Source organism: Eleginops maclovinus, chromosome 19, assembly GCF_036324505.1.
Source record: "Eleginops maclovinus isolate JMC-PN-2008 ecotype Puerto Natales chromosome 19, JC_Emac_rtc_rv5, whole genome shotgun sequence".
Taxonomy (NCBI): Eukaryota; Metazoa; Chordata; class Actinopteri; order Perciformes; family Eleginopidae; genus Eleginops; species Eleginops maclovinus.
The window spans coordinates 18,095,851-18,122,891 of NC_086367.1; the positions used below are offsets into that span (position 1 = coordinate 18,095,851).

At 42.0% G+C, this 27,041-nt stretch overlaps 4 protein-coding genes across 6 annotated transcripts in view; 2 read left to right on the forward strand and 2 right to left on the reverse strand.

Moving 5' to 3' along the window:
• stag1a (STAG1 cohesin complex component a) overlaps positions 1-3,544 on the forward strand; it is a 41,486-nt gene extending 37,942 nt beyond the window's left edge. The window contains exons 27-32 of one of the 2 annotated variants that reach the window (XM_063909668.1): positions 67-269; positions 383-551; positions 1,222-1,338; positions 1,472-1,586; positions 1,717-1,797; positions 2,089-3,544. In XM_063909668.1, coding sequence (XP_063765738.1) covers positions 67-269; positions 383-551; positions 1,222-1,338; positions 1,472-1,586; positions 1,717-1,797; positions 2,089-2,112 — 709 coding nt within the window. In that variant the 3' untranslated portion in view covers positions 2,113-3,544. The remainder of the gene's footprint in view (positions 1-66; positions 270-382; positions 552-1,221; positions 1,339-1,471; positions 1,587-1,716; positions 1,798-2,088) is intronic. The other variant, XM_063909670.1, reaches the window with a different exon arrangement.
• A 760-nt stretch (positions 3,545-4,304) lies between these two features.
• Positions 4,305-10,206, reverse strand: pccb (propionyl-CoA carboxylase subunit beta). 2 transcript variants are annotated; one of them, XM_063909544.1, is made up of 15 exons: positions 9,943-10,206; positions 8,920-9,039; positions 8,759-8,827; positions 8,603-8,659; positions 8,305-8,418; positions 7,866-7,976; positions 7,509-7,617; positions 7,302-7,422; positions 7,123-7,204; positions 6,899-7,022; positions 6,694-6,801; positions 6,122-6,222; positions 5,528-5,626; positions 5,334-5,433; positions 4,305-5,208 (listed from the first exon to the last, which is right to left on the reverse strand). In XM_063909544.1, the coding sequence occupies exons 1-15, from the start codon at positions 10,183-10,185 to the stop codon at positions 5,087-5,089; spliced, it is 1,680 nt and encodes a 559-aa protein (XP_063765614.1). In that variant the 5' UTR covers positions 10,186-10,206; the 3' UTR covers positions 4,305-5,086. The 2 variants fall into 2 exon arrangements, with proteins under 2 accessions (XP_063765614.1, XP_063765613.1); XM_063909543.1 differs by having other exon boundaries at positions 8,603-8,827.
• Positions 10,207-12,669: 2,463 nt separating this feature from the next.
• On the forward strand, positions 12,670-18,374 carry msl2a (MSL complex subunit 2a). The gene is made up of 3 exons (XM_063908344.1): positions 12,670-13,680; positions 14,748-16,156; positions 16,437-18,374. Exons 1-3 carry the CDS (start codon positions 13,539-13,541, stop codon positions 16,737-16,739), a joined length of 1,854 nt encoding a protein of 617 aa, XP_063764414.1. The 5' UTR covers positions 12,670-13,538; the 3' UTR covers positions 16,740-18,374.
• A 275-nt stretch (positions 18,375-18,649) lies between these two features.
• On the reverse strand, positions 18,650-26,990 carry LOC134881187 (tumor necrosis factor ligand superfamily member 10-like). The gene is made up of 6 exons (XM_063908346.1): positions 23,099-26,990; positions 21,849-21,989; positions 21,386-21,431; positions 21,166-21,273; positions 19,897-20,126; positions 18,650-19,625 (listed from the first exon to the last, which is right to left on the reverse strand). Exons 1-6 carry the CDS (start codon positions 23,210-23,212, stop codon positions 19,416-19,418), a joined length of 849 nt encoding a protein of 282 aa, XP_063764416.1. The 5' UTR covers positions 23,213-26,990; the 3' UTR covers positions 18,650-19,415.
• Positions 26,991-27,041: the final 51 nt, after the last annotated feature.

Genomic DNA, 27,041 nt, shown 5'->3' on the forward strand with positions numbered 1-27,041 from the left:
AATGTCATGAAAAACTCCTGTCACTTTGAATCCAGATTAAATAAATGATGCCTAAATGCTCCTCAGCCACTCGTACCTGGAGAAGTTCATGTCAGACTCGATGTCGGAGCGTCGGGAAGACGTGTGGCTGCCACTGATCTCCTACAGGAACAGCCTGCTGACAGGAGGAGACGAGGACCACATGTCCGTCACCTCGGGCTCCAGCAGCAAGGCCGCCTCCATCCGCAGCAAGAAGGGCCGACCGCCGGTGCACAAGAAACGCATCGAGGGTGAGGAGGCGGGGGCACAAGCAGAAATTAGTTCATCCATTTATACCGTGTTTAATCTGTTTAGGGAAATGCTGTTGTCTTAATGATCTCGCTGTGTTTGCATTCATTTTCAGAAGAGAGTAGCGTTGACGGCTCGTGGATGTTGCGTAACGACACTCTGCCGACACCGGGAGCGCTGTCGACTCCTCAGCTCACCTCCACAGTGCTCAGAGAGAACAGACCCGCAGAACACATGCCCGACCCAGACTCAGAACCCGGGTCAGAGAACGACTTTGTACACAAGTGAGTGAAAAACGCATAATAGAAGTACACTTTAACCTCAAGTCAGGGTTCCTACGCTCTGAAAAAAACTGGGAAAATTACGAAAATTGCTTCTTTTAGGCCTGGAAAGTTGCCTGGAAAGTTGCTTGAAAAAACATCAAATCCAGAAAAAATAGAAAAGTCATAGAAATTGGAACCAATTATCTTTTTGATTGTCATGTTTTTTTTTTCAATTCCGTCAAAGGGTACAAAAGGAAGACAGGATATGTACTATACATACACTTATTTACCACTAAACAATAATGATAGTTACATTGTTCATCTCTGATCTCTAGCAATCTGGAATGAGATTTATTTTTAAACTGATCTTATTAATTATACACCATAACTTCACACATTTTGTAATCATAATATTACTTGTTATTATATAGCACTTTTCTCGGTGCTGAAAGACACTTTACAGTCAAAGAAGAATCCTGGAAATTCCAAAGAAAATTGGTGTCAGGCCCCTATTTGTGAATTAATAGGTAAAAACTAATTGATCAATTACCTTTTACTCCTATACCCACTTACAAATACATATTGACACCTGACTGTAAACCTGTGCATTACTGATGTAGCGCCGCCTCCTTGTAATACCAGCTGCAAGTCATATCAAAATAGATAATGTTGACCCCGTGTTTGTCTCCAGTCCTCAGATGCAGATGTCATGGCTCGGTCAGCAGAAGATGGAGGAGGTGAACAGGAAGGACCGGACGAGCTTGAACTACATCAAGGCGCGCAGCAACCAGGGCGTCCGGCAGACTGTGTAAGGGTCGAACCAGCAGCACAAGACTGATCATGTTTGACGCCTCCGCAATTAGTTATTTTAAGAATGAAGAGCGTAAAATAGAGAGATTGTAAACGGTGTGTTTTTTTTTCTCCGAATGATTTCCCATCAGGCGTGGGTTGATGGAGGATGACGCAGAGCCGATCTTTGAGGACGTGATGATGTCATCGCGGGGACAGCTGGAGGACATGAACGAGGAGTTCGAAGACACGATGGTGATCGACCTGGTCAGTGACACCACTTTCTCCCAGCATGTTTCATTTACATTAAATGACAACAAATAATAAGGATCTGGTGTTCATTCAGTATTTTTCTTTTAAAATTAAGTTTCCTAAATTGGTATTTTGTCCTACCCAGCCGCCTTCGAGGAACAGACGTGAAAGAGCAGAATTAAGACCAGACTTCTTTGACTCTGCAGCCATGATTGAGGACGAGTCGGTGAGTAAAATGTTGAGAATTTGTCTCAGGAAAGTAAAATGTAAAAATGAATTGCTTCCAGCCTCTAATGTGAGCTTTTGGTGTTGTTGTTTTTTTTTAAATGTACCGTCTTCAGTCAGAACATTTTAAGATGTCACTTTGGGCTCTTGGATATTTTTGACGGGGTAAAAAATGACAACACTTAATAGGTCATCTGAAAAAGGCAGCCGTGCATACTGCTGACTGCAGGGTTGCAGCCCAGATATTTTCAGTATTTGTGTCTGACAGTCTCTGTCCTCTCCGTGTCTTCAGGGTTTCAGCATGCCCATGTTCTGATCCGGGAAGAGGTTAAAGATCCTGAGCTCAGGATCCACATCAGGAGACAACAGAAGGGAGGGTCTGGGTCGTCTAACCCAGAGAACCGGCCAATCAAACTCTTTAAGAATAGGAAACAACATTGTTGAAACACTTTTCTCTTTCTATAAGACGTGATGGAAGGATTGTTTGTCAGGTGGATCCGCTGATGGACGTCGCATCGGCCCGGATCTCCCCTGTGAGCAAGGAACGGCTCTGTTCTTACAGGCGGGCCGGAGGATCCAGAATCGAGTCCGGATTGTTCAAGAGCTTCGTCTTCTCTCTAAATCTTCCTCCTCTTTCTCCTTTCCAGCCTGTTGGTTTAGCTTTTGTTAGCGGTAGCTCGGACGGCCGACGAGCACTTACAGTTTTTACGGTTCCCCGTTACACAGATGTACAGTTGTTTGGTTCAGAGCAGCGTAACACTCTGTACAGCGCCCCCCCCCCCTATGGTGTCGCACTTCGAATCCGTGTGACATAGAGAGGATTTCAATACTAAGTGTTCTATATCTTTGCTCTTATTGCCACCCAACGACCCCTCTCTCCGCTCTCTGTTCGCCAACCGAGTCCTCGTATGTGGTGCTGGTGTGTGACGTGTGTGTGTGCGTGTGCGTGTGTGGTGATTGTTGAGTAGTGGCGTGACATCAAAGCAAAAGAGAGTGTTGACGTTTGAAGGCGAAGCCACCATCCCCTCCCCCTCCAAACTGATCTCGGAAAAGACCTCTCAGATCTCGGAAACACACCCTGGAGAAACGGCCTTTTGAAGTAAAAAAAAAAAAAGACAATAAACATATTTTGAATTCTGTAGCTTTAGTACTAAAGTTTTAAATCGAGTCTGTTTTTGTCTGATGTTTGTACAGCTTTTTTCTCGAATATGTATCTCGTTTGTTGCCAAATCGTGGCCTACATACTTACGGTATATTCCAGCCCCTCCCCCTACACCTGTGTCTCATATCTAACGGTTACCAAGCTCAGAGTGTTGCTGTGGGATGCCTCTTTTTAAGCGCTGTATGGTCTGATTGTAGTCGTTTCACAGTTCAGTATTACAGCAGACTCTCTGTTAAGTTTGTTCCTTTTTACAGGTTACATTTCTACGCCTGCTTCAGTGTTATCTGATCCAAGAAGATTTGTTGTTATTCTGACGGATTCCTGTTTGACAGATTTGTTTGAATGTGTTTTGAATGTTTCCAGCCATATCGTTGTTCACCTCTGTCGGTTAATCAATCATCCACCTCTCCCCCCCCCACCCCCACCCCCACCCCCCGGCTGGCTTGGCAGTCCCCCTGTAAATATCAGAGACAATTGGATCTTTTCTGCAGTGCAGTTGACATCAGTTGCCCTTAAATGCTCTAAAGGCCTGTTTTTTTTTTTCTGTGAACCTAAATTCTTTTTAATAAAACAAATCTGTATTCGATTTATGGACAAGTATTTGTGTGTGCCTTTGTTTCACAGTCTCAGTGGAGTTCAAAACAGCTGCTTTTAAATACAACTTTGCCAAAGTGTTCATGGTGAACTCTTGCTGTGTAGCACCTGACAGCTCATTTTTCACCCTGGATACAGTTTTTACATTTGACAAAACAGTCTGAACTCAAGTCTCTTGCTCTCAAACTGTAGATATTCAGAGTTTCCATGATGTTCTGTGCTCCTCTCATCCATGATGTCTTCACTAAAGTTGGCAGAATCCCAGCAGAAACGATCTCCCGATGAGGACCGTGTGATACAGTCCAAAGCGCCAGGAAAAGTAAGGGAACCTCGAGTAGAAAAATGTTGTTAAAATAAACGGTATAATAAAACCTGTTATGTCTTCATAAAATAGCTTTTCATTTTGAGATATCAAACCTCACTTTTACATTAGCTCCAAGGATTTATAAACTGCAGTGAACGCCTTAAAAGGATTTGTTTAACGTAATTTGCTTTTTGAATTTCACAACTTTAGCAAATGTATTAACTGACAAGCATGACGTCTTTTCATCAAGCTAGCTATCTCTCGCCAAAAAAGCTACGTAATTTCCCAAACTCTTAGGCATTAATTATTTTAACATTTCAGCTCTGAATTTCCAGGTCACTGACCAGAAACCGCAGCCACCCACTTACATTCTCAATATTATACTTGTAATTTCTACACGTACACATTATTGCATCGGTTAAAAGTGAACAAAAACAGCCACATGAAATTGAGTCCATTATTTATTTTACAAGTGGCAGAGGCTGCCAGAGAAGAAAGGCACAGTTCCAGGGTGTGAGGATGACTTTATCTTGATCTAAACAAAAAGGACAACACAAGGAGTGTTTCTAAAAACACTACGGTACACACCGAAAACTAAAACTAAAAATAGTATATGAAAACTTCGACTAACCTGAATCATATTGACAGTTCAGTTGCTCGTGTCCGTTCACCTTCCATCAGTGACACTTAATCTACACTTCAGATAAAATCTTGTTCTCAAAAAGGTCAAATCAAACCAACAGTAGTGTCCAATGTGGTCACTACTGACACAATTATCTTAAATGTGTACAACCACTTTTATCCTGGTCTGGTCCTGTAAATGAGTTAGGATTTTTTATATCAATATCTTGCAAATCAGTCGTGAAGTTGTAAAGATAAACCTGCTGATTTTGTTGACAGAGCACCAATATTTCCCCCAATAGTTTGAAAATGACCACACAAAGTCTAGAAGGATATCGAGTCTCATATCCTGATACGGTATCAACATTTAGCCCTAGTTGAAACATAATCAGATTTTTATGGATGCAACTACGCACAACAAAATCAGGTAGTGTATCTTTATGTGCTGCTTCAGTGGAGTGGTGAATAACAAAACAGACCTCTGCTGACAGGCTACTAACGTCCTAACCACAGGGAACTAGTGCAGTTCATCCGGATTTAAAGTCAGTATCGGGAAACTCCCACAGCGAGCACAGTCAAGAGTGTTGATGTGAAAACAGTTTGTTTGTTTCACAGAGGAATGTTGGCGTGTTTCTTCCAGGGGTTGCTCTGCTTCTTGCTGGCCAGCACCTCCAGATCTCTGCAGATCTTCTTGCGAGTTGTCGCCGGCTCAATTATGTCATCCACGAAACCTGAAACCAACATTTTCCAGGTCAGTACCAGGAGTGTATCATCCTTTATATTTGTGTGTGGAGTTTAAGCCAAAACAAGGATGATGTGGGCAGATTTGTAAGCGCAATAAAGACATGAAAGTTACCTCGGACTGCAGCTGGGAAAGGGTTGGCGAACTTCTCCACGTATTCAGCCTCTGCCTCCGCCTGGTTCTCCTTTCCTCTGAAGATAATCTGGACAGCACCCTGAGAGAGAAAGAAAGAAAGAAGGAGACCATGCACATCAAACAGAGGCAACAATTGAAAGACAGAACAACGGAAACAACGACGGCGTTCGTACCTTGGCACCCATGACAGCGACCTCAGCTGTGGGCCAGGCGTAGTTCATGTCTCCTCTCAAGTGTTTGGAGCTCATCACGTCATAGGCTCCTCCGTAAGCCTGGGACACACACATCAAATCCTGTCTTAAAACTGACTGACCTTAAATCACCCATATAAAAACACACACATCCGTTTGTTTCTTTGTACTTTGACAACATCATTCCCTAGCCCTAGGGTTTCACATCTTAAAACATCAGAATAGTTCTCTAATTTGCCACGTGTGATTTTACAATAGCTGCAAACAAGTGAGTAACCTCCAACTCACACAAACAAACATTGGACATTCATGCCTTGAAGTAATTACAATGCTTCTTTAAAAGTACTCCAAAGTCTTTAGTTATGAGATTTAAAATGTAGTGTGAAACACCTGCAGGAAGTGTCAAATTAAAGTCACTGGGGCTCACTTAGCTTAGTTGATTCCAACATCAGGTTTCAACTAAGACGATCTAATTCTACATTTTTATTTATCTGCACGGCTCAGGCAAAGAGCAAAAAATGTTTCTTGTACTTTTGGCCAATTTCGACCATTTCTCTGTTCACTTTGTTCACACACCTTTCTGGTGATGATGGTTATTTTGGGGACGGTGGCCTCAGCAAAGGCGTACAGCAGTTTGGCTCCGTGTCTGATGATGCCTCCGTACTCCTGAGCGGTTCCTGTTGACCCCCGTCACAGCGGTTATTATATAACAAGCTCGAGTCAAATGTGACAGTAGCTTCATTTCAATGCTATAATACTCTGTGCTTACATCTAAGGCAACCCAGCTTGTGTGTATAGTACATAATAAAGCCAATGTATGCATTATTCATGAGCTAGATCCCTGGCCATATCCCATACCAACACTGTAGTGCGTTTACTTGTGCCTATGACCTTCTGATCTCTTTCTACCTAGCTGGCAGCTAAATCTTAACCACCTTTTTGTGCAGGCAGATTGTTCTATTTGTAAAAAAGACTCACTACATAGACAAACACAATCTGCTTCTTGTGTTACTCACAGCAACAGGGCGACTCACAACCAATAAGTGGTACATTCCTAACCAGATTAAGATGTGAACTAGAGTATGGCCAATTACTGGATTACTCCATGCTTTGTATAGAATATGCATTTTGAGATTTTCGAAGAATACCTGGCAGGAAGCCCGGCACATCCACAAAGGTGATGATGGGAATATTGAAAGCGTCACAGAAGCGTACAAAGCGCGCTCCCTTCACTGAGGAGTTGATGTCCAGACAGCCTGATGAATGAGACAGACATTAGGAATGAATAGCAGGAATAATTCATTCCTTTCAAATTAGCCCTCTTATTGTTGGTCCTTCAAATATTTGACTCACCAGAAGCTACTTTAGGCTGGTTACCCACAATGCCTACAGTGCGTCCGTTCATGCGGGCAAATCCCACCACGATGTTCTTGGCGTAGTTGGGCATGATCTCAAAGAAGTCGCTCTCATCCACTATCTGAAGAGATGCATGAAGAAAGGAAGCGTTTACAATCTGGGCAGTTTGAATGAGAAGTGGTTTCGTATTTCAGAGTGTGTGTGTGTGTGTGTGCACATACCGCCTGAATGATGTCCAACATGTCGTAGGCTTTAGTTGTCTCAAACGGGACGATGGTGTCCAACGAATGTACAAGACGATTGCTGCGAAAGAGATAAAAGATGGAGAAAAAAACAAATATTTCCTATTAATGATCATTTCTTTTTTTCCCTGTAATTGAAGGTCAGGCTGATTGGTTACCTGCTGTCGTGGCACTCCCTGATGGGGGCGGGATCCTGATTGCTGAGCGGCAAGAAGTTGAAGAACTCTCGCATGTTGAGCAACGCTTCAACGTCATCCTCAAAAGCACGGTGAGCCACTCCTGAAAACAACACTGATACATTTTTTCAGATTTTGAACACGTCATTTCTAACTAGATTTAAATAATCTGTGACATCAGAAGCTAACCGGACACGGTGGTGTGAGTTTTGGCTCCTCCAAGCTCCTCTTGGGTCACGTCTTCATTGGTGACAGATTTCACTACATCAGGTCCAGTGATGAACAGGTATGATGTGTCCTATACACACACAGAATGGGGAAAGTGAGGATAAAATCTTGCATAATTAATTGTGTATCGCCGTAAACTGTAACTTTTGTGTCCATAATTAACTAAAATTAGCAGAATGCTGGCAATTGAGTAGCTATGAATCCTTTTCTATTGGATGTCTGTTGTGGCTTATAAATAAATAAAATATTGATCATTAGAAAGATATCATTTTAATATAAATGGATATGTGTTTTAGCTGTATATGTGCAGCTCCCTACCTTAACCATGAAAGTGAAGTCTGTCAGGGCGGGGGAGTAGACGGCTCCTCCTGCACAGGGCCCCATGATGAGAGAGATCTGAGGCACGACTCCTGAAGCCAGCACATTCCTCTGGAAAAGGAGAATTTTATGTGTCTACTTTTCATTCATAGTGCCCAAAACCCTATACCTCCAGCTGTGTGGACATTTATTTTCTTATTTGCTAAGCTAGAATAAATAAATATTAAAATGTCTTAACGTCTAGTACAGCTAAAATAGGAACAAGGACATATGACACAGGACTGAGAAACATAGCCAACAAATTGAATACTAATTTGTAAATTCAACAAAGTATTACATTCAGCCTTATACAGAGATCTTAATAACTATGATTTTTGATATCATTATTTAAGACAATGAACAGTGTGTTGCAAAACGTTCTTTCAGAAAATGACCATACCAGGAATATATCTGCATATCCGGCCAGAGACTCCACTCCTTCCTGGATCCGAGCTCCTCCAGAGTCGTTCAACCCGATGACCGGCGCTCCAACTGTCATGGCCTGGTCCATAATCTGAGCACAGAACATTAAAAAGTGTTCAGCAAAAAAAATGTATTTATTAATGTCTGAGCGCAAACAAGAAAAACAATACACCCACAGACGTGATTCCCTTTGTTGAAAAGGAGTTTACTGAGGGTACAGGCATCATTTTTGCTTTTTAGTTAGTGCTTGGTTCACACACAGAATTTGTATTTACCTTACAAATCTTCTGTGCATGGGCTCCAGACAAACTGCCACCAAACACTGTGAAGTCCTGAGAGAAACAGAAAGACGGAAATATTACACAGGTGATACGAAGCTTATATATTTTTGCCACACTGTAGCATAATTGCAGTATAGTTAAACATTGTACCTGACTGAATACATAAACCAGCCTGCCATTGATCCTGCCATGGCCCGTCACCACGCTGTCACCGGGGAACTACAACGGAGATCAAGACATTAAGACAATAGGTAAATTAAACCCCAGAGGAGAAGATGATCCAGATGTGTGTTCTCTGTATGAGCTGTTACCTTGTTCCTATCCTGCTCCATGCCGAAGTCAGAGCAGCGATGCTCCACGAACATGTCCGTCTCCACAAAGGACTCAGGGTCCAGCAGAAGCTCCACTCGCTCCCTGGCTGTTAGCTTACCCTGCAACACATAACACCAAATAATTGCACATTTAACTAGAAAGAAAACTTCACTACAGCAGCGTTTGTCGACAATACATTCAATCAGATCCTTTAAGAGTGCTGCTTTATTGCAATTTCATTTTTTTATACAAGTAAAATACATTTGTAAAGCCTAACTATTACATAAGATATACTAAACCTATGCGAAGGTATAAATAATGAAAAAGCAGCAATAGTATCCAATGATTCAATATTTTCATTACAAAATAAAACGCTACCTTGTATTAACAGTAAGTTGTATAAACAGATATTGAAAGTGTTAGAATTTAAATAGAATATAAATAACAAACAGTTAAAAACAATATAAAAATAGCACCAAATGACGAAATAAAAAAAGGAAAACTAATATTTACAAATTAACTGTTGTGCAATAGGAGTGCTATAGAGTTTCGAATTTTGTAAATAGAAAACGTTGGTGATGGTAGGAATGTGTGTATGAAAACATATGGAAATATGTCACAATATGCTGTAAATCTCATTTTAAGTTATCTGATTTTTCTTCATAACATTGGACACAACTTCATGTATTTCATAAACAACTATGGGAATATATTTAGGATTTGTCAACAATTAAACTACTGCTACCTGGCCTGAGGGGAGCAGGGAAGTAGTAAGCTACTTTGTTCAAGTTGTTAACTAAGTTAGGACATTGCAAGGTTTCTGAAGCTCCACAGACCATAGCAACATAAGAAAGTTGGTTTAGCCCAGTAGCAACCATTGACTTTGAGCCTTTGGGCCAGGCAACTCAACCACTTAAACAAACACTGCATATGAAGCTTTAAGTCATGAAAATCCGCACACATTTTACCTTTAATGCAGGCTAACATATAAAGGATATCAAATCTAAGGTAGCTTATTTTACCCTTTTGTGTTGTGCGTCTATTCTCTGTTGACCTCCCCCGACCAGCGCCGCCGCGCGTTTCTTGTCAATCCTCTCCTTAACGGACAGGTGGCTGACAGAATACCGCCGGCAGTCCGGGTGCAGGCTCGTATGCAGTATTGCAGTAGCGACTGCGCCATGTTTAAGGGGAGTCAAACTCCTGAAAGATGTCCTAAACCCGTTTAACAGACCGCAGCTCATTCGAGCCACACTGAGAGCCGCCATCTTTGCGTCTACGCTCTCGGGTGACAGTTTTGGCAATTTATGAAAGGCAGAATTTTGGGCCAATAGGGAATGGGGGGCGAGCCTTCGCAGCCAATAGTATAGAAGAAAGGTGTTCCATCGTTTGGGGGGCGGGACTTGGAGAGGATCCGGTTTGTTCCTGTGGTTTATCGTGGCCGGTAACCCTGGCTGCAGCCAATATAGTCAGCTTATGATATTTTCTTGCCAGAATTTTGCCTTGATCGGTAGGGCTTTTGGTAATTTCGGGGCTTCTCCCACTGCTATCCATCCTCGGCATTAAGCGAACACCAACATTGTTCCCTTTTGACCGTTTGACTGCATGCTTATTGTTGAACTGGACTATATTATGTTAAGTTATATTTGCCCAACCAATTGCAGGATATAATTATTGAAACAATTATTGAATTATTGAACAAAAAAAGTTAGCTTTTGAATGTGTTTACACAATCTGGATAATTGTACTTTGTTAAGTTATCATTTAGTTCAAAAACAAACAATAGGTGTTACATTTAAGATACTTGCTTTTGTAACTAGTGTGATACATTTCATTTGTTATTTTCGGCCTTTCTTCTATTAAAACTGGTCAACGTGTTGATGCGACATGTTTATTATTGTTGTTATTTTATAGGGACCTACTGTGTATGTTTTCATGTGTACTATATGTGTTTCTTTCTTATTCTGTTGCTGCCATAACACCTGAATTGCCCTACCGGGACCAATAAAGGTCCATCTTATCGTATCTATGTTTATTATTTTGGTAATTCCAGACGCTTTTCTTACCATCTTCTTGAAATAATTAATTAATTCATTAATATTGGAAAAAATAATCAGTGAACAATTAAAAGATTTCTTAGAATCAAATAGTATTTTATATAACTTTCAATCTGGCTTTAGGAAGCAACATAGTACAGTTACTGCTGCCCTGAAAGTTTTAAATGATCTAATTGAAGCGCTTGATTTAAAAAAGGTATGTGTGGCCCTTTTTATTGATCTTTCTAAGGCTTTTGACACGGTCGACCACGAGATATTGATCAGTATCCTGAAGAAACCTTGAAACCTTGAAAATTGGCATTTCTAACCAGGCATCTACCTGGTTTGCTGACTACCTGTCTAACAGGACTCAATGTGTTCAGATGGCCAATGCCACATCATCTTCACTAGAGATCACTAAATGTGTGCCACAGGGCTCGGTCCTAGGACCCTTACTATTTTCTATTTATATAAATGATCTTTGTGTCAATTTGTCAAATGCTGCCTATCATTTTTATGCTGATGACACTGTTATTTATTCTTGTGCGTCTTCTGTTGTGCATGCATTTGAGATGTTACAGTCTGCTTTTAATGCTGTACAGGCCCGCCTGCAAAGTCTCAAACTGGTTCTAAATGCCAAAAAATCGAAAATCATGGTTTTCTCAAAAGCTCCTTACTCAAATGAAAGTACATCTGTAATAACTGCTCGAGGTAATCCAATCGAGGTTGTCACCAATTACAAATATTTGGGTTTCCTTTTAGATCAGGAGCTCTCCTTTAAATCACATATTGAAAACCTGGTAAAAAAAAAAAACTCAGTCTAAATCTTGGCTTCTATTACAGAAATCGCCTGTGTTTTTCTTTGCGAGTGCGTAAATTGCTTGTGTCGTCAACCTTTCTTCCTTTAGTTGACTATGGAGATGTGCTGTACATGTATGCTTCGTCTAAAAGCCTATCAGCTTTGGACACTGTTTATCACAGTGCACTGAGGTTGTTTACTGGCTGTGGCCGCCTCACTCTCACTGTAAGCTTTTTTGCCGAGTCTGGTTCGCCATCATTGAGCACTCGCAGAGAAACTCACTGGTTGCTTATGATCTATAAGGCTCTGCTTGGCTTGGTTCACTCCTACGAGGAGCAGAAACCCGGTATGCCTTACGGTCCAGCGATAGTTACTGTTTGTATATCCCACGAGCTCGGACGGAATTGGGGGAAAAAGCGTTCAGTTTTGCTGCCCCATCAACTTGGAATAATTTTCAGGCCGAACTAAAAATGTCTGAACTTGTATCTTTTAATGTCTTCCGCCGGTTCCTAAAGGACCGACAACAAAAAATATTTGGACGGTGCCTCTGCTCCTAATTATTTCCTATGATCGATTCCTTTGCTCTTGCACTTTGTTGTTATTTTATTCACTTGGCCCTATTTATTGTAATGTATTTGTATCTTGTATGTTGATGATGTGTGCTGCTGCCTTCTTGGCCAGGTAACCCTTGAAAATGAGATCACGATCTCAATGGGTCTTTTACCTGGTTAAATAAAGGTTAAATAAATAAATAAAATTGCTTTTGGCAAATGTGAAGTTGTTGTGGTTGATGGCACTGAGGAAAGCGAATGAAGCAGGAGAGGGGCTGTGCTGTATGTACCCTCCGCTCCGTACACTACGGTAACCAGGGTAACTAGGAGAAATCTCGCGTGATTATCATGTCTGTGGAGAGGGGCTGATGCGAGGAAAAGTGGAAAATCGAATGATTGATGCAATTGTAAAACGGATAGTTAGCTATGTTTCGATCGCTCCTCGCCAAGTATTATAGTAAAACGTACCAGAATCGCAAGATTTCCATTTATACCTTGCATTTCCCTCCTACACGGGAGGCATAAGGCGGCCCTAGGGGGGTTATTGATACGGTTACATTTTCGCTAGCTGTTTTGGCTAGCCATGCTAACGCAAGCTGGTTAGCTTTGTTTACATCAAGTGCGCGCCTGGGACATGTTAGCTCGTTGCTAACCAAACAAATGTGCGACATTAGGAGCAGCTCTCCGTTCTGTTAGCTATCGACTAGAAGACATCGTTGGATTTTAAATGGGCTCTATGGCTAACATCTACCATCGCTCTTGTAAAACGTTTGGCTGATGTCGTAAGCTAACTCGAGCTACAGAATGCTAACCTTTTGATCATGGATCGTGTGATCTTTTGATTCAGTGTTAGCTGCAAGGCAGCTTTGGGGATAATGTGAGTAACTATAAGCTAGGGTCTAATAGGTCCTAATCAGGAACTCAAGTTGTGATTAGAAAGGTCTCATTGGTGTATAGTAACTACTATTATCCGGTGATGCTAACTTTAGCCAGCCGCCCGCCAAGCTAACTTGCGCGTTCAATGGTTCAGTGATACCCGCTTCAGCATGTTCGTTGTCTGTTGTTGTGTCTATTATTAATTCATGTGCCTGCATTGACACACTGGAGTGGCTCATTGTTGCTCCACCAGACCAGTTTATATTTCCTCCATCCACCTTGACACTTGGCTATATTTGGTTTCGACTGGCTGGATTTTTTGCCCAGGCCGTGCTTCACCGAGGCTGCGGAGTACCGCTATGAACCCCGTTAATGCAACCGCTCTGTACGTGTCCGCCAGCCGGGCCGTGCTGCAGTGTGACCCGCGAAAGCCTCACACCTTCGCGGATTTGTACACGCTACTCCCCTTCTTCCGACAGTCCCTCGCATGCCTTGTCTGTGGTAAGCATCCTTCCAACCTCAGTGTATAATAGCAATGCCTATCGCTCTGTATCACTGTTGTTTTGTGTCACCTCACTGCAAGAGTGTCACATTCTTCGTTGTGCACTAAGTTTCAGTTTGCCAAAATGAATAAGTGTTTCATAACCATACTATCCATATTGACTGTGTGTCAATGAGCGTGCGTGTGCTCGCAACCGCTGACACGTTTTGCCGTGCTCACAACCGTGGTCTCCTTAGCAACCGAGGCTGAGCACCAGTCATCTGTCCTGTTGTCATGATAGATGACTCCTCTGTTGTTGTGTCTGCTCTGCTGCAGAACCATGTGTTCCCTATTCATGCTTTATTTACTCACTCCGCTTAGCTAGAGGAATATCAACACCGGCACAGCTTGCATTGAGAGATGTGCGATAGTGACAGAATGATTTACAATTTCTGACCTCAGCCGATTATATAAGAGTGTTTCTGTCATGATCATTTCTGCTTTCATGCGATATTTAACTACAACTACATGTTTGGTGATCTAAGTGGAAAACAGTACATGGTGTAAACATATTGATTGTATAGATTGGAGACTACCTTGTTTATATAAATACATATATAAACTGGGACAGATACGTTAAGGAAAAAGCATGCGAGAAACACAGACATTTACGGTATAGAAATCTAAAATCCAACGTCATCATTTTGGTAGTACATTTATTGATTTCCTTTTATTGGCTTGAGTGCATTGGTACTGAAAATGATTTAGCATCTCATTTGGATTGTCTGACTATCAGAACAAGCACGTTATGTTCTGGAGAAAAATGTGAATGTTTTCTTTTTATTGTTTTCTAATGTATTTCATCCCAAATTGATAGACACATAAGTATCAGATTAATAATGGAAAAACGTTTCTAGAGGTATTACATAAATTCCCACCCTGCAAGCTAATGAAGGACTTCTGATTCGTGACAATGTAGATTACAGCAATGACTGTAATCCAGCTAGTTGATTGTGCCGTAGTGGCTTCACATTGGTGCAAAGTGGATAAACACATGGATTAATAGCTCTTCCTGTTTTTATTTTAGGTAAATTGCTCCAGGATCCCATTTCCCCAACACATGCAGAGTGTCAGCATTTTGTCTGTTTGGGCTGTAAAGGCCAGAAAATGCAGTTAAGGACGCCGTGCAGCCGCTGTAAAGACTATTCCAGCTTTGAGGAGAACAAACAGCTCTCTTTGCTGGTGCAATGCTACAGGAAGCTATGCCTCTATGTAACTCATTCGCCAATGCTGCAGTCAATCAGCACCCATCTGGGAGGGTCTCCAGAGGTTATGGCCTTGCTGGAGGAGGTGCTAATGTCACACGAGGAGGAAATGGAGACAGATGACCCGAGCCTAGCACAGGAAGATGTGAATCCATCGGCCCCTGAGTCCCTTACCCCCACAGAGGCACCACCTGCTCCTGCAGAGCTCTCAGCTGTGCCCCAGAGCTCCTCCTCTGACCCTCCCCGTTCCAATGGACCAAAAGAATGCAATGGAGAGGTGCTGGAGGACCTGGATCCCTCTTCTCCTGAGCTTGAAGTATGCGAGCTGGTAGAGGAGCAGCCACAGGCAGGCCTGTCTTTTTCCAATACTGGTTGTGGTGGTCTGGAACTGAGTCTGACCACTGGACCTTTAGCCCCTACTCCAGGCACTGTGTGCTCACTCAGGGATGGGGAATCTAGCAGCAGGGAGCTGGAGGAGGGGGAGGTGTTGCTCCTTAGTGTGGAGGAGGTGTTACAGACTTTGGATCCCCTTCAGCCCGGTCGAGATTCTCCTCATTCACAGCCAGAACGTATGCACACTCACACACGCATATCAACGGACAGAGCACACGCTCAAATGTACATACAGCTAGATGCTGCTCACAACTACACACAGATTCAAGCAGACAGGACTAACAATACGGGGAGCCATGGTGCTCACATACACCCATCCTCTTTCGTTCCCCCTCAGACGTCCAAGCCCCCGCCAGTCCGCCTTAAACGCAAGCGTTCTCGTTCAGAGAGCGACAGGGAAAAGGTGAAACCCCTTCCCATTGCGTCAATCCTACAGAGCCCCTCCTCACATTCACACACTCCAGTCCCCTCTCAGACACTGTACATGCAGCCACCTACACCCTCCCTAACGGTACCAGCACACACATACTCGTCCCTTCCCAATGGTGGGCCCCCTAAACCCAGTCGCCCTGCGCCAAATAACAATAAAGGTGCCAGAAAGCATGTCGAGGCCGGCCCTAAAAAGCCCCATGCAAAGGCCCGCAGTGGAGGCTCCAAAACCAAGGACGGAAACAAAGAGCAGAGGTTGATGTCCGGCTGCCTTGTGCCCCCAGCGCCTGCAAGGCCTCCGTATAAGAAGCCAGTGGAGAAAAAGGGTTGTAAATGTGGCAGGGCTACCCAGAATCCATCTGTGCTGACCTGCAGGGGGCAACGTTGTCCATGCTACTCAAATCGCAAGGTAAGAGCAATCTTTAAAAAAAAAAATGTTTTGCCTTTATTTTGTGTGGTTGATATTTGGTATAGATCTTTGTTTTAAGTTACTAAAATATTATTTTTGTAAGAAGAAAATTCCTCCTGTGATTAATGTGATCTAAAACATGTAATAGTGTCATATGCTCATTAATCACTACTACTGTTCTACATCCTCAAAATTACAACGGTTTAGATTAGTCATTTGGCTGCTTTTACCAGACATTGGTGGGATGAAAATAGACTAAAAACGTTGTCACCTTTCTCAGGCATGCTTGGATTGTATCTGTCGAGGTTGCCAGAACTCCTACATGGCCAACGGGGAGAAGAAGCTCGAGGCCTTCGCCGTGCCAGAGAAAGCCTTGGAGCAGACGAGGCTCACGCTCGGCATCAACCTCACCAGCATCACTGCTGCAGCGGCACTCCGAAACCCGGCCACCACCAGCATCCGCACTAACACCCTCCTCAATGTCGCCACAGCAACGGGGACCCCTGTTACCACGGCCTTCCTATCCCCCAGCCCTCCGCAAGAGCCCAACTATGAGGACAGCCTGGAGCTGCTGATTGGATGAGAGGCTGGGACTCCAAAAATAGACGGCTCGATGCTGATTGAATGTGATGGCTGATCATTGTGTCTGTCAGACAACCTATACCCCCCCCTCCTCTCCAGAGGGGAGGCGATCTAAGGCAGCTATGGGTCTGTCCTGTTCTGTAACCTGCTCTTCTTCTGTGTTGGAAAGTGCTGAGTAGTAAGACTAGCATGGGTGTGCCAAAGCCTCCTGTATTGTGCCTGTGTGCCGGTGTGTATTGTTGCCTGTCTGTAGTTAATCACCTATACTCGGTTCCCAGGCTGTCCTGTACTCCAGAGGTGCTTTTTGTTCATTAACCACAGACATACTGTAAGAGGCAATAGGAACCCATAATACCAGGTTTTGTGTTTGTTACTATGTGCGCACCATAATATATTTCAGTGTGCGCATCTGTGATTTCTGGTGCATAATGATACCTGCATCATCATATCTCAGTCACCTGTCCAGTACATTCTCCCATGTGTGAGTATTACTCCATGTATGTTCAAGAAATGCATCCTTGGTATCAGGACGGCCCTTACTAATCCTTAACCCCTGTGTGTGTTCACAGCGTAATTGTGAATGAATCTTGTGACTAATCTATGGAGAAGTTATGTCCCACACAAGTCTCTATGCCTTTTTTAATCTCATTAACTCACTCAATCCAAGTACTGTCGGCCGATAATGAATTTGTCTTACGAACTTGACTGATGCAGGCATTGTACAGGCAGCGAGATAATGTCAAAGCACTTGGCTGGCTCCACGGTTTCTGTGTGTGTGTGTGTAAGAGTGTGTGTGAGTGTGTATGCGCCTGCTGAGATTTACTGTAATGTCAGTGCGGAGGTGGATGGTGGGTTGTTAGCACTTAGTCTGAGTGATTGGCCAAATTACAACTGAAACCATTCTTGGTTACCATAGCAATAGGAGCATCAACAAGGAGCCTCCCAGCTCTGGTGCACACATGCAGTCGTTTACAGTATTGCCATTTATAAAGACTATACATGACTGACTTCTCAAACATATTACACCATTATGGTTATGACGTGCGCGTGTTTAGATCAACTGAAGCCATAGATTGTCATTAACGAGACAAAATATCCTCTGCGTGTGCATAAACCCACCCCCAGTTGTAGTGTCCCGACCGATTAGCGACCAACTCAGAAGCTATTTTTGCTACCAAGTATTAGAGATTTGGTACCACTGTCTTTTTTGTGTTTTGGTTGAAGCACCTTGAAACCCTCCTATAACTCGAGGCTGTGTTTTGTCTGTTTGTGTTTACTGTCTCAGCTGTTACTACAACATGTTTGTCAGTCCAGTCACGGCGACCAAAAAGAGACTGAAGGAGAGAGCGGGAGGACTCAGGCTGACCAAACTTACACCTTGGTTCTCAACTCATAGACCAGGAAGTAGCAGGTGGATTACAGTACGATCAGCGGATCTGATCGATCTTCCTGCGCGTGTGTATGTTTCAAAATGTATTTCTTTTGGGCATTACTTGAACCCTGATTAGTTTTTGGTATTGTTTTTTTAATGTAAAAACTCTTGTTTGAGGAGTGACTCTTATTCTTGCTGAAACATTCACTGCCATAATATGGAAACATGTAATACAACATGAATTAAATGATAGTTTTTTACTTTTTCAGTTTTGTGGCTTTCTTGTGCAGAGGGGACATCAGCTGTCAAACTAATTATGGGGATTTGTTGTTCAGAGATAAGGGGCTTTATTTTCATATGGCAGAAGCTAGAAATAATAATGATGTCAAGTCTCTTGACACAGTCACATTTATCCTGCCAATGCAACAATTCTCCAAGTTATATTGGCCTGATAAATATGGCTGTCTCCATTACTATAAATTATATGATTTCCCAATCAATTGAGAGTGATAACAGAAGGAAAATGCACCACTAAAGTCTTCAAATTAGTCAAAAAGACTTGGAAAAAAGGAGCTTTAATTGTTTACAGCAACCATGTATCCAGCATTTAGAAATGTATTGGTATCCCTTGGATATAAAGTGTCAATGTGTCAGAAAATACTTGAATAATCAGTCTATTCCTATTAGATCAGTGCGTCTCTTTAAGGCTACAGGACATCATGATCTGCGTCACATTTATAACAAGAATATTTACAAAGACGAAGTTAAACCAAAAGAACTGTAAACAAAAAGGACTAGTCACTCATAATACAGAACATCTTGAGTCTTCTTTGGCATGTTTGAAGCTTAACCGTCAATTCTTACGTGAGGATGAGCACTTTACCTGCAGGCAAATGAGTTTTCTCTGTCCTCAAAAGTAATGCTCACATTGGAGTCTAACTATGACTCTGCATCTATTGTCCTCCCAGTTCCCTGTACTCTGAAAGCACTGCATAATCCAGATGGTCTGTCAGATGGTACATCCTGGAACACAGAATTATTTACCAGCTCAGGTTTAACCCTCTCTGCAGTTAAAACACAGCAATGGCTCTTCTTTGCCATGTTTGGCAACTGGAGCTCCGTCTGATCATATCCTTATAGCTCCTTGGTCCTGAAGACATCCTTTGCACTCCTCAGAGTCCTTCCTGAACCCTCGGCAGCTGCTCGTATTATAAAGCACACCCCTGATCTCTGGGGCTCCTTCTGATGATATCGATATCAAGTCAACCCAGTCCCGGACACTTCAATCCGGAAGGTTTTCTCCCATTATCCCACAAGGAAGGCCCCAAAGTAGCTTGCCCTCCCGTCCATCTCCATGGTGCTGGCGTTGCTAACCGTGATGAAGAGGCGGTCTGCGGGCTGTAGGAAGGCGGTACCAGCCTGATGCAGAGAGAAGAGACCAGGCTCTGGGCCTCGAGGCCAGCAGACACTCCGGGACGACTTCATCAGCAGGATTGGCACCGTGTAGGAACTCATCTGTGGGTCAAATACAAAGTCAAGATCAAATGTTTCCTAAAAGTACACTAACATAAGCATGTACACATTATATGATTATATTGATGACGGAGTGATGTTTAAAAGTGACTCAAAACAAAACCATATATAACATTAAATAGAGAGGAGTGGAAGTGGCTCAGGGCTAACCAATGCGCCGTCCTGCGAATGTTATCTTTAGTTGACACTTGAAGCACAAGAGGATCTGTTCTTGTTTTTCATGCCAATGGATTATGAGGGGGAAAAATAGTACCTTCTTGTAGATATACTGGATAAGCTGTGCTCCTTCTTCCTTTGCCTCCCCCTCTGTCTCAGCTGTGGAGGGCAGTCTGAAGTACGTCTGGCCGTAGATGTAGTAGAGGCCTGCTCGGGGAACCAGCAGCTCTCCCCCCTTCAGCTCCATGTTCTGCAGGAAGGACAAACCCCTCTGTCCCTCCCACGCTCTGATGCGCTCTCCCAGGTACCCTCTGCTGCTCCGTGGGCCTGCAACAGCACATAGACAAAAGATGTTACAAACACAACAATTAAGGCCATTCACTATGATGCAAGATCATTTTAGTGTTACTGATCACAAGGAGTCAATGCATTTCAAATAAGAAACAAATGTTAAAAGAAAGTCTCTGTGTAAATAATGCTCACAGATGTGCTCAAAGACCATATGCTTTTTATAGTTCATTGACGACAGCCACATGTTTAAAAAACAAAGAGGCACAAACACATTAAATCCAGCCGTGTGTGTGTGTGTGTGTAAAGAGATAATGTAGGTCAACCTTCTAGCTTTATGACAATCCGATATTTATTTAGGATGTTCCTTTTTTTTTATTGTCCTCAAATCCCAAAACAAAAGCATATAAGCTCAAAACGATTTGAAAAATGCTTTGAATAGACTGAAGCTATTATTAGCTTGTATTAAGGGACTTGAAGTTATATAATTTTCCCCACATCATTAGAGGTGCATGTTTCCAATAAACGGTAACGATACAGTTTTTCCTGCATAGAATGAAATAGATAAAAAGCTAAGGGCGTCGGGCCGAGTGGTGTAACGCATATACTCTTGTAACTTAGCCCTTTTTTGTCGCATGTTATGCTGTTTCTGTCTAATATCATCTCCAAAGGGGGAGCGCTGCCAGAAATGATCAAAACAATATGACAATTGTTTTGGATGAAGATTTTCTGAAGATGCTGCATATGTTTGGTGACAATCCAAGCTTAGTGGGAAACTGACTGGTAACAAAGACAACTATAAGACATTTTTGACTAAGATAAGGCAGCTGCACATCTGCATGTCCTGACAAACATGTAGGTATGAAGATGTTACTGAATCCTGGGAAGCCTTGAAGCACATTCCTGACCTCTGGCCCTGGAAATATATCAGTGAAGCAACACAGTACTTACTGCTGTAGGAGCATTGTGAAATTTCGTGATGAAAAACACTATGTTTAAGTTATCAGTTATGCTTTCCAGGACTCTTACTTAGGATACACTCTGGATATTATTCCTGCACTACATTTAAGAGCCTCACCATCTGCATTTGAAGGCTCTGTGGATGAGAGGACACCGGTCACATGGGCAGCAACTTTAGGGAGAGGGACCCCTGGGCTCAGGAATGGCAACACTCCTGTTAGCTTATCTGTGAAACCAAAAGCAGATAAGAAACACATACAAGACTTTTTTTTGTGGAAAAAAACCAATAGTTTACTCCATGGGTAGCAACTGATAGTCAATGGAAGCATTGTTCTCACTTGTCATGGCTGTAGATATCTCCTTCTGGAATCTGTCAGCCATCGTCTGAAAGAAAAACACCCAGAGAGACAGAATGGAAAGAGACGGGGGGGGAAAGAGAGGGTGAGTAGGCGGCAGGTTACAAGTATCTTGACCTCTTCAGTTATTATGGCTGTGGATATCTTTAGATCTTAATTGGCAACACCGGGGACCTTGTCACACCCATGAATCAACAAATATGTCATCTGTAATAGCGGTATTCCCCATAGGGTGATTCAGTGTTATTTCTAATGTGGAGTTGCATCATTATTCAAGGCAAATGTCAAGTGATTAGTCAAATTTCAGAAAACGCTGCAACGTTTTGGAAAGAATGTCCTGGAAAACGTTGACACTGGTACCCTTAATAAGCTAAAAACAACTTCCTCACATATCATTTTGTCATAATGAAACACAAATTGAAGTTAGATTAAATAAATCAAAAACCTTCTCTATGCGGTAGTGGAGCTGTTTCAACACTTGCCAGCAGGGGTCGCTCTTCTTGTCCTCCCCTGAATCTTCGGCCTCTGAGTGCAGATTTGCGTTAATCAGACAGGAAACGCTACTGCGGGAGAAACTCTCTTGCATCTGCCAAGACAAAGCCACAATTTTACCTATAATTACTTTCATTGTCGATCTTTTTTTTTCTTGATTCATTTATGAGATTGTTTCTATTCTTCACACGAGATTCCAAAAATAGAAAAATTTAAATTATATGATAAATAATTACATTTTTAAGTGACTTAACGTTTCAGCGCTACAGTACCACACAAGTAAAGGTTAGCAATCACAATCAACACGTTTGTTTTTCAACAGTTCAATAAGGCACAATGCAAAATCTTTTTTAGATAATTTCTACTAAGCTAAGTTTCATTTGGCTTTTTGCGTCCAATTTGTTTGCAACACATAAAGCAAACACACATTTTCAAAACGTATTTTAATCGTGTCCAATTAAAAAACCTTTGCAAGAGAAATATAATCTCTTGGTTATTCAGCCGAAACAGTGGTGGTGGTGGTACAGGTGGATGCCAATTAGCTCATTGACATGCAATTGAGCCTGAAGTGGTTACATGTGATGTGGGCGTTTTTTATACTTCCTAAGCCAATCAGAGCTTAGCATCAGATCTATCAGCTCTTTCTACTTGTCATAATATCAACTCAATTTAGAAAAAGTCTAACTTATGGGTGTGAATTCCCCTAAAGTCCTTAGTAGTCTAATTTCCTGCCATTGTCTTCTGTTATCTGCTCTTGCAAATATCGCCCCTCTCATTGTCCAGCTTCATAAATTGCAGATTTGTGTTTACTGGTAGGCTACTTTTTTACCTCATATCACCCAGTTACACGACTATAAAATATTAACCCTGTGAAGTTTAGTCCCTAAGAAACAGGAAGTAGTTGATCATTCAAATTGATGACCAGGTATGACATATGACCATTTTATTAAAACTTCCAATACTGTTTTACTAGGGTTAGATATTAGTCTTCGTAATAAATGGTGGTGCATTCAAAGTCACATTCCTGTATCCGTAAGTGTGTCACTTGTCGGTATCCCTGTTAATTTCATGGTAGATTACTTTGAAGTGAATTTGGCTTCAGTAAAAATAGTGTCGAGTCTCGACTCTACCCTGTGAAATGGCAGTGAGTTAGCTGTTATCATTATCATTTCGATGAAGAAGGAAGACAAGGGCATTTCTTACCGTGCTCAGGACTTTGTTAAAGTAGACAAAACTGACCGAAACCGCAATGGTCTGCAGGAGGATTGCTGCGAGCAGGATGAGCCCCAGACTCTGGAGAGAAACAGAAACAGCCATATCACAGCGTGAGCGTTGCACTAAAATCAGTTTCCGAGAGGCAAGAAATCACTTCCAGCAGCAAGGACAAGTCAGATCAGGCTCTGCTGCATTTCTGCTTTACAGGGAGAGGGAGAGAGAGAGAGTGGGAGACAAACAGAGAGGGAGGGAGGGACGGAGGAGGTACGGAGGATTACAACAACCTCAAGATGTCACTGTTATTAGAACGAAATGAGCTGGGAGCTTAGTGCTGCACATGCAACTTCATGTCGCCTTCAAGTGCTCTTGGAAAAGTGGAAACTTGTTAAAAGTGCATGTAGATCACAAACAAGGGAGACCTTTTAAGTTCTTACATGGTTGACATATTTTACTCGAATTTATGATTCACTTGCCATTAAGATTGAAAACTAGTATGACAGATTATTTAATAATAGGTCCATTTATAAGTAAATATTTTTCGAGTAATAAATCATAGGTAGATGCTATTGGCAACAGGGGGACTATAGTGAACAATGCTATTTGCACCTGGGTGTGTATGGCATGACAGATACACTGACAGTGCCATTTACACCCAGGCATACATTTGATTGTGTTATGTTCACATCATCTTCATCAGTAAATGGAGTTTCCCCAGTTATAATTGAGTTATATGTGTTCAGACTTCCTTTTCCCCTGAACACTTCAAGGACAACTGGGCCATGTTTAGTTTCAACGTTAAGATTTAAAGTTTGTTTTTACAAGGCTTACAATAATGACACTAAACATAGGCCTATACAAAATAATCATACATCAAATCTAAAAATGTTTAACATAATTGATGTATTTTTCATGCATATAGAAGTTTTACATTTATAGCAAATGTTAATGGGCTTTATAGACCACAAATTCTTCTTCTGAAGTGACATCTTTAAAGTGTCAAATCCATTGAGTTATGTGTAGCAGATGCTAATAAAAGGCAGAGGTTTCTCAGTATTTGAAATTGTTTTGGCCTTCCTGTTGTTCAAAGTATCGTTGTTCCACTTTAATGACATTATCCCACATCTGTTGTAATTTGTAATTTGCTTAATTGAATTATTACTTCCAGTCAAATCGTTTTTACGACTACCAGACTTCTAATTTGGAGCCACAAAGGCAGCTATGTTGTTTGTCTGAGGCATTTAAGGTGAGCATTGAGGCTTTGGTCACACTCAGGGATGTGATATGAGATAATTGTTTTGCATTTTTTGTCCATTTGAAAGGGTGTTGCTAAAACAGATAAAACAATGTCATGGTGTCATAGGACCAAAAGCACTTAACTGCTGTGCAGAAAGCAGATAATCAACATCTGAAAACAAGATGAAAAAAGGCTTTTCTCTTCTCTTTCCTGCTATTGTGAAGTGATCTGAGAGCATGCTATACGATAAGTGCCAAGTGACCCACCATTGTTTTTGCTTATGTGTAGCCCTAAGTAGTATTTTTCCCAGGGGAGTCATTCAATCTGCAGAGCTTAACCTTGAGTGATTCCTGGTGGTTCCTTTACTTTCATTCCTTCACCTCTAACCCTGCGCCATTGTCTGTGTGAGGAAGTGAGAGTAGAGCTGAAGAAATTCAAGGCTCCTGGATGTGCACGGCCCTCCCAACAATCAGGACCATCATTAAAGCATGTGCTACACATTCACACTGGCACACATGCAGTTGTTAAGTTCACACAGGTTTAGTCCTGTAACAGGTTAAATGAAAGTGTTGGCAGGGTAAGGAAGTACAGGAGGAATTTAAGTATTTGGTTAGTTTCCTTTACTGAATACAATTTTCAAAAAGCAGAACAGACAGTGATAAAAGGCTCTTGTGTTCCCTCAGGTGCAACAATTCCCAGGCTTGTCAGAGAGAAGCAGGAAAGAAGGTGAGTGATATCAGAAGACTGCCTGGCCTCGGGCAGGGAAGATGACACCCTGAGAGACATGCCTGTCTACAGTCCCATGGCAAACTAACACAGAGAGATTGAGAAGGTATGTGTGCAGAACTGAGTCATTTTACGCCATGTTTAAACTTTTTTTTCCCATCATGGTATATTGGTATTATTCCTCTTATTAGCCAATCTGTCATGACTCTTGAACTCTGTCCAACACGTCAACATGCAGCAGGCCCTGACTGGCTTTAAACCTCAGGTGTTTTAAAGCTTAAAGCTAATGGAACAACATTTTGGGTAATGTGCTCATTTATTTTAGTAAAAAGAGAAGGTAAACACCACATATACACGCATATGAACCAGTCAGAGTCCCAGTTAGCCTAGCTTAGCATAAAGACTTAAAGACATGGACAAACCAGCAACTCCAAGGCTCATTAAACAACATCAAACCACACTGTGTTGCTATAAAGCTTTGTTTTTTGTTACATCCGCTGTGGGGAGAGAGAACAGTAAGGTGATTGTTTTTGTGAATCTGCCCTGAGTTTGAAGGAAATATAAATCAATTGCTGGAATAGCACACTCTAATCAGCAACTGAAGACCAATTTATATCAAAGTTAACTAAAAATGTCAATCCATGTTCCATCCCCAAATGATCAATTATCTCCTTTCGCTTTGGTTTGCACGCAATATTTTAATATATATAAAACCAGAAACTCGTGATGACACTCTGTTACCAAACCTTAACATCTGAAATCAGATGAACAGGGAAGCAAAGGGGAGTTGCTTATTTTCTGGAACTGAAAGCAGCTTCTCCCTTGAAGTTCAAAGTTTAAAAAGACCCCGATGACTTATAATGGGTTTAGATGACGGATCATACTCCGGGCATCATCCTCTGTCATGCACTCCCTTCTTCACTCCCCCGAGGCTTCTCCTCCCAACGTTCCTCTCGATAAAGTCATGGAATCCCCCTAAATTCCCATCTGAGCACTACAGCTGCTCATTGTCTCATTTATAAAACAAAGACTAGTGCTGAAAAATGCTACGGTAGCACAATTGCCACTGTTAGTGAGCGTGTCAGTGGAAGGGTGTTGACCTGGTAGGAAACTACTGTATGTGAATGCGGAGGCTTAGAAACAGAGCCAACACATAGGTTTATATTTAACTCACAATACTTCACTTCTAATATTTTACTTTTGATCAGTGGTGGAATATTTCATTACAAGTAAGGTCTAGCATTTGAAATTTTATTTAAAGGGGCCTATTATTGTTCATTTTCAGGTTCATATCTGTATTTTTTTGCCTCTACTGTGATATGTTTCCATGCTTTAATGTTCAAAAAGCTCTTTATTTCCCTCATACTGCCTGTGCTCCAGCACCCCTTTTCACCCTCTGTCTGAAACCAGAGCCCAGTCTCTGATTGGTTAGCTGGCCGGCTCTGTTGGGACTCTGTTGGAGCGCTAACCACTAGAAGCATGAGTGTTGCATTGTGAGTCACAGTTTGCTTGTATCAGTAATAGTATAGTAAAAGTACAATATGCCTCTGAAATTTAAAGTAGCATAAACCTCAAAGTTGTATTTAAGTGCTGTACTTATAAGTAAGCAAAGTAAGTTGCAACTGTAGTTACTAAATGTGTGTTAGATGAGGCTGTAAAGTTTCATGGTGTTCTCAGTCCACTAGAGGGGGGTGATGCATTGATTATTGCTGCGTCTGGGTTTTTGTCCAAGGAATTAACCCTGAAAATCAAAAACATGTCTGAACATGAACATGATTGAGAGCTCGTGCAGATGTAAGGGCCTTGGGGAGTTCTCTAAAATGGCAATGTAGAGGACATATGCAACACAAAAGATCTATGTTGCAGCTGCTTAATCAAAACCACCATGTTATTAAACTCTCTCTGCTGTATCAAAACAGTTTTATGAGTGGGTGATTATTTAAGATAGCCCTGTAGAAACTCCTTTCCTTT